Genomic DNA, 7,404 nt, shown 5'->3' on the forward strand with positions numbered 1-7,404 from the left:
ATTTCTTTTTACTTCTCACACACTTTTTATTATTTTTTGTCATTTGATGTTCTTTAATTCGTTCGATCCTACGGTTAGAAATTAAGAGAGTGTGTGAGAAGTCCATACACCCCATTCAAGATTGGATAAATTAAATAATTGGAATAAGATTGTGAGTGCTATGAGGTGAAATAATGAACCAATTTAGTGGCGGGTTTGGTGAAGAAATTTGGATGTGGTGTGCGTTTAGTTACGGGTTTGGTACTTTTGTGTTGCGATGTCTTGGTTGTTTTCATCACTCGGTCGTTTTCTCTAGTGTTGCTTCTTTGGTAGCTGTTGGCAAAACTTTTGTGGCGATGATGGTGGAAGACGCTGCTTTTTGCAGTTGGAGATTAGAGATTTGGGTTTTCATTTTAGTTTATTTAATTGGGGTGAGTTTTTATGTATCTATTTTACCCCAATGCATGTGTATTTTGCCTTTGTGTTGGCTTGTAAGCTTCTATCGAATTAATGAAATATACTTTTTAGACCAAAAAAAAAAAGAAAAAAAGAGAAAAAAGATCATAACAAAACAAAACAAATAGAATTAAAAGTAACACTTGAGCAATCATTAGCGTGTTACGATTTAATAGTATATCTTTCAACTTATAAATATGTGATTTTGTAAGTAATTGATTGTCCTAATAGATACAGTATTCTTTTTTGACCTACTGTGCTCCGAATTTAAACTCTTACTCATCTTCTTAGTTTAGAATATTGTTTGTAGTCAAATTAAATGTTAGATTTTAGATTATACTCCACTAAATAACAAACTGGATCAATAGTATATAAAAGAAAAAAGTATCACTTAAAGAAAAAGAAAAAGATTTCATTATTATTTTTTTGCTAGGAAAAAAAAACTTCATTGAGCTAAGTGAAAAACGCGGAAACACCCAGACCTATACAATAAAATAAAATCGCATAGTGTGCCTCCCTAGGAAGACCCTATCGCAGATACAAATGTTTTCAACGTTATGACCAATACAAAGGCTGTCATGCGCAGAAAGATTTTTACGTTTCTGTCCGATATGTTGGTTCCAAATTCCCCCAGAAGAAAAGAAGAAAGGGTTGCCATGCATTTTCCATATCTTAAATTATGACTGCTTTACTTTTTCTTACAAAATCAAAGTAGGTATTGCATGAGAGAGGATCTTATCGGATTCTCTTTGTGATGATCTCAAAAATCTTCTAATTATATTCGTTTATCGTACATCATGCGGTTAATTTTTATCAGGTACTATTTATATTTAATTTTAAATAAAAAAAATTATAATGATTTTTGACCACACGATATATGATGAACAAATATAATTGAAGGATCTACATAATCATCACAAAAAGATCTGGCGAGGATCCTCCTGGTATTGCATGAAAGGCCTGGCTGGCCACGCATTTTCATATGTTTATTTAGTAAACTGCCGATTTGCCCCTGAATTATCACCAAACTTTCGATTTCCCCCTGAACTTTTAAATTGGAAAATTATGGACTTAAACTATTTTTTTTGGCCGATTTCCCCTACTGTTAGTTTTTCATAGATTTCATCAAAATTAACGTTAACTCTTATCATGTTCAAACCGCGTAACTCTCATTTGTGGACAAAAGCGTCACTTCACTAGACATTCAGACACAAAAACTATAGAATCACACATATTTGCATAGGTTTATATTTTAGAAATCTAAGGTTTTCAATTATTTTAAAGAATGAAGCGACCAAACTACTCCTACATGTTGTGCACCTGCTTCTATTTAATAGAAATTTGGATGGAATGAATGAAAAATTAGCAGCAGGGGGCAAATTGGCCAAAAAAATTAGTTTAAGTCCTTAATTTTTCAATTAAAATGTTCATGGGGGAAATCAAAAGTTTACTATATGTTTATTATACTTCTTTTTTTAAGTTTTTTTGGTAAAAAGTTACTTCTTACTAATAACTGTAAACATACATACAAGCAAACTAAAGCCCCAAAACTAACATACAAACAAACAAAAATGGCCCAAAACAAAACACAAACGGGGCAACCAACAGTTAGGCCCACACATGAAAATGAAGCAACAGAAACCAAGTTTCTACTGCTATCGCCGTCGCCACAGAATTTCCTGATCCGTCCAAATCCTTGCCTGTAATCAAGCAATGCCTCGTCGATTGCAACATCCAACTCCGATTTGCTTCCTAAGCACAACCAGAAAGCAAGGACAACCGACAATTAAATGAGAGAAGCCAACTTCCAAGATGAAGCCCATGGAAAACCACGAGCGGCATTGCCGATAAAGGCAAACAACAAAGAGAAGGCGGTGGTGTTGAAAACACCTGAGTAGGTGGAAACACCAGAGCTCTACGCACGATCTCAACAATATTCATGATTGAAAATAAAAAAAATGGATGAACAAGGAGGAAGGATAAAAAGTGGGGAAAAACAGTAGAAGCAAGGAAAAGAGAAGAGAAGGAAAGAATGGGGGAAATGACGATCGACTTCGGCCGAAGCTAGGGTTGGCGCCACTGGATTTGCTCAAATTGGAAAGCCTCACACAAAAAGGTGAGAAATATTCTCAATAAAGGAGAAAGACTCTCACTTGGAGAGAAAGACGCCGGTTCCTAAGTTTTCTTTGTCATTGAGGCAAAGTTAAGAGAATCTCCAATGCAAGACTCAAATTCTAGACCTAAATTCTTACATTTGGGTCTCAAAAAAGGTAGTGAATTTATATATTTTAGTTTTCATATCCATGCAAAGACTCAAATCGTAAAACATATTTTGAGTTTTAAGATTTGAGTATTTGCATTAGAGGAGAAAAAATGGACTCAAAATTCAAATTTTGGGTTTTATCAATTTAGGTATGTGCATTGGAGATAGTTGAAGTTAAAACTCAATTTGTATTTTTCTTGGTTGAATAAAACTTTACGTTGTTGCATGAGCTCCACCAAAGGCCAGAATCTCATAATGGAACCGAAATTGGGTCTCACTTTACCTAAAAACTCAAATATGAGTTTCAAGTCTCATGTGCATTGGAAATGCTCTAGGATTCACATTAAAAGTAGTTTTCTTGTAGATTTCTAGCAAAATTAAATTGATCCCTAAAATCTAACCGAAGTTTAGACTTATTCTTTGAACTAATAATTCGTTACTTGAGATATCTAAATTTAACAAAACCCGGCCCATTGATTATGTTGCAGAACACAAAACCCACGATTGATCGTGAGATTTCACTCTAGTTTAGGTTTGGTCCCTGAACTTTTCCCACAGTTTAAATTGGTCCATGCAATTTGACTTTTGTTTTTAGTTTAGTCTTTGCCATTTCACTCCAACATAATTCTTGACGAAAGTTAACGGTATAGACCAATGCTGCACGTTTTGATCTTTACTTTCTAGTAGAAAAGAGGAAAATTTCTTGTACATTCTATGTTCATGATGCAAGAAAAGATGGAATAATCGGTTGGAGCAGTGAAACAAAAAGACTTTCAATACTTAGTTACCATAAAAACAAAACTCGGATACAACTCAATTTCCTACTCCAAATATTTTACAAGCTCATTATGTTCGTAACGCCTTGATCCAATCAATTTCGAGCTTGAAATCACCCGCTCCGGTTCTAGCACCTGGGAGACCACCTTCTGCATTGACCGATAGAGACATCCCAACGACGCGAGAAGGATTCATTTCCATTTCTGCATCTATAACATTTCCTCTCCATGTTGGTAGATACCGAGCAAGAGGAATCTGAAACATCAAACATAATCAGCAGAACGCAATTGAGCTGTTTCTACCATTGGAACAAATTTATAGATGCACTGACAAATGGAAAACTAGTTCAGTGTTTTCGGAGTTTCCTTTCCTGGTGTTATCATATCGGAATAGAATGGTACCCTAAGATAAATTGAATTTCATGTTTCTTTGGGATCTCAAAGGACAAACCCAAGAAACATGAAATTCTTGGCTCCCTAAGAGGGCCGGGTCCATCATATCACGTTTCTAATCACCAAAGGTTGAGGTAAGTAGAACTTGCCTTTGCAATGTACCAGTTGTCTTTTGGTACAAAGACAAAAGCCTGCCACGAATTATCTTCTTCTTGCCCAGGCGAATTTACCCAATTTTCTGTATAGATCTACATATGCAAGAACCACATCAGTTAGAAAATGACAAACAAAGAAGTATGGATTTACTTGTCTTACATTCCAATTCCTCGAAAATACTCACCGTAGATATGTAGCACCTTCCATCTCCTTTAACTTTCAGTGCTATGGTATCGTATGGGTCCAAATCAATGAAGCCGTCAAACTGCAGAAGACACAAATAAAGATTGAAATGGTGCCTACTATATCCTGTCTTTGGTGGACTCTATCTATATCATTATGATGTAAGCTTGAACCCAAAATTTGCTTTATGGTCATCGCACATATGCGTAACAAATTTTTCACGTCCAAGGGAGTCAAAAACTGGAAACCAAAGATCTTCACTCATCAAAAGTGAAGAAAAACCACAATAAAACACATGCACGAAATTAAAATCAACAAACAACAATTTACTGTGACTTAGCTAATAATTTGACACCGTATGGAACATCTACAGAATAGTAATATTTCAAATATCATTAGCAAAACTGTTCACAGCTCACCTTTTTGGACCGCATTCCACAAAAACCGCTCCTGTTTATCTTCAGTTTTGCACCCTCAATGAAATCCAACGAAAGGTTACCCGAGAAAATTCCTAAAAATTTAAAGGAGAATTGTTTCAGAAGGTAAGTGCATATCAGCTATTGGTAACAGTAGATATCATGAGAGCTGGTAAGCTAGTAGCATAACATGGATTCATAAACTTTGCAATTCCAGAAGTTAGTGCAATGATTGCTTTTATCTAATATCAATTCGTAGTTTCATGCTCTTCATTTCTTGAAAGATCTTGCTTAACTTTTTCATGTTTGAAAGTTATGTTTACAGGAAAAATAGCTTAAATCAGTAGCTGCTAGCTATAGAAAATATTTGGTATGCACTATCCATTACCAGTGGGTCCATTTTCATTATCTGGGATCTCTAAAGATGCCGAGGACAACCCTGCAAAAGAAATAGGTGATGATAGTACATTAGAATCTCAACAACTGTACATCCAAAATGAAAGTGAACAAAAAAAGCAGTGAAACCTATAAAACAATTTATATGAGAGGAAGCTACAATTCCATCAACTGATACAAGCAGAAGTTCATACACGGAAAAACTCCACTATAAATCATAACTTTAATCATATGCAAGGAGACTAAATAGATAAGCATAATTCCCAACTGCTTAGATTTTTCTTATACATTCATAAAAGGAGACATCAAAATTATGTACATTGATACCTCCGTATTCAGAGTCAGAATATAGATGCCACTTCTTGAGCTCGTCCTTCGAATTGAAATTGAAAATAAATCTCTCAGTTGGAGGCACCAGGTCTTCAACGTTCCATGTAAGTGCTAAAATTGGCATTCAATGTACGAAACCAGGATAATGTTAATTCAAATAAATTGTTTCGATATTGATAACTTCACACAAGTTTCATAACTTCATCTATCAATGTCGAAAGGCCAAGCATCTGCACTCATTTACTGATATGAAAACAATTAGACTTTACCCATATAACTAAAGGAACACAAATGCAGAAATGCTTGGCCATCATAATTCTTTTGGTGCTAAAGTGTTAATGTACCATTAAGGCATTAATCATGATCTTAAATATAATCAAACATAGTAGGTGACATATTTTATATTCTCCAACTTTCTAGAATTATATGTAATAAAGTAAGTATAAACAAATCAACGCATTTGACTCCCCAGGACAAAAAGAAATAAGCAGAGGGACCAATTTTATGGAAGGTAAGGCAGTTACACAAATTTCATATACATGAGAGTCTCTACTGTATCATGGCAGGAGATGGAGAACAAAGAAACAGATGGCAACAATACCTTTCTTGGTTGCATTTAAGGAAGCTTGCAATATCCCTCGAAACCTGGACATTTCTCTTTCCACAAAGTTTCTACATGAACAAAAATGCCAAATGATGTAGAAATTTCAGCAAGTAATAATACATATAACGAGCGAGAAGAAACACTCTTGACCAGTGTGATTGGAGTTCCACTGTGTATAAAATGTTCCTTTGTTTTCCAACATAAACAGTATGCTTGGATGAAGTACCAAAGAACTTCACGATGAGATTTAAGTGTGGAGATATTTTTAAGTGATTTGTTTGGCTAAAACCTAAACATGATGGCATTTACTGTGGGGGCTCTAATACATGAGAAGTAGTTCGGTATGTATATAGTGATGTCCCCATATATTCAAATGCATATGCACATATAGTAAACAAATCATCTCAAGATTAGGAGTGAACTCATTACGACAAAAATACTAACGTGGGACATTATCTCAAACACCATATAGACAAGTTGGGATACCCAATCAGAACTTACAGAGTCAAATACAAAGTTCCAGAATCTATGTGGACCAAATTGATATCATAAAACTTATCATATTTCATTTACATACACATAGATCACATCCACATTCCCACCTAAACCCAAATCTCATATACAAGTACTACATCTCAACACAGGGTAGATGCACATTTGAATTTCCACCGCATATGAATTGTCCGAATGATTTCCAAAATTATAAGAATCCAGAAATTTACAAATTAAATAGTATAAACTCTGAATTATCAGATGTAACCAATGAAATCGAAAACTCTTTAGTTAGGAATATTTAGTTTTCCAAAGTTGCCTAAAACTAGAGCATTAAGTAGCTGCATAATGCCTATGCACCCTAGTGTGGGTTCGACCCCTACCGATCACCCTCCCAACCTAACATTCAACAATTTAACCCACTAAAACTATCGTTTGTCGGAAATAAAAAAAAGAAAAGAAAAGAAAACAGTAGCTGCATAATTATACCGGTTTGAAGTTTAGTTTCTGATTAATTCATATAAAACAACAATTCCTTGATCTCTGCAGTTCAAAACAACAAAATTCTACTTAAAATCCAATATAATAAAAAAATTACAGCAACCCATTTACGTAGTTTACCCAATAAACAAAACCCATGAAACCCCATTTTACATTTGCTGGGTTTTGCCTGAGAAAAACCCGTCCAGCATCCATAAATCCACAAGTACGAACTATGAGAAACAAAAACGATACAGAAAAATAAAACCCATTTACGAAAAATTTGAATGGATTTAGAATTTGCAGTCTGTAATTGTAGGGAAGAGAGAGCTTACCGAAGCTAGTTGGATTTCTGCACCGAATAGAGTCACCGAAACTCCCACCGAATCCAGACACTTGAGTGGAGCCGTTTTAACTTGTAAGATTCAAAGAGTTTCCAAAACAAGATACGGTGCGGTTTGGGGGTTCAAATCTCCTACA

General features: G+C 34.9%; 1 protein-coding gene across 2 annotated transcripts; it reads right to left on the reverse strand.

Annotated features, from left to right (window-relative positions):
- Positions 1-3,345: 3,345 nt before the first annotated feature.
- LOC137707592 (putative complex I intermediate-associated protein 30) lies at positions 3,346-7,404 on the reverse strand. 2 transcript variants are annotated; one of them, XM_088688434.1, is made up of 9 exons: positions 7,260-7,370; positions 6,934-6,987; positions 5,950-6,020; positions 5,346-5,459; positions 5,011-5,061; positions 4,626-4,717; positions 4,208-4,288; positions 4,017-4,115; positions 3,346-3,730 (listed from the first exon to the last, which is right to left on the reverse strand). In XM_088688434.1, the coding sequence occupies exons 3-9, from the start codon at positions 5,999-6,001 to the stop codon at positions 3,545-3,547; spliced, it is 675 nt and encodes a 224-aa protein (XP_088544560.1). In that variant the 5' UTR covers positions 6,002-6,020; positions 6,934-6,987; positions 7,260-7,370; the 3' UTR covers positions 3,346-3,544. The 2 variants fall into 2 exon arrangements, with proteins under 2 accessions (XP_088544560.1, XP_068302595.2); XM_068446494.2 differs by lacking the exon at positions 6,934-6,987 and having other exon boundaries at positions 7,260-7,404.

The sequence above is a fragment of the Pyrus communis genome, chromosome 17 (assembly GCF_041283825.1).
Source record: "Pyrus communis isolate YQ-2024b chromosome 17, ASM4128382v1, whole genome shotgun sequence".
In the NCBI taxonomy this organism is placed as follows: Eukaryota; Viridiplantae; Streptophyta; class Magnoliopsida; order Rosales; family Rosaceae; genus Pyrus; species Pyrus communis.

Bases quoted from the DNA above. Each gene is read 5' to 3' on its own strand.
- LOC137707592 (XM_068446494.2), bottom strand. From the start codon at position 6,001: ATGTCCAGGTTTCGAGGGATATTGCAAGCTTCCTTAAATGCAACCAAG. The intron at 5,460-5,949 runs GTATTGTTGCCA...TGCCAATTTTAG, and splicing joins CTTAAATGCAACCAAGAAAG to CACTTACATGGAACGTTGAA. The intron at 4,116-4,207 runs GTGAGTATTTTC...TTGCATATGTAG, and splicing joins GAAGGTGCTACATATCTACG to ATCTATACAGAAAATTGGGT.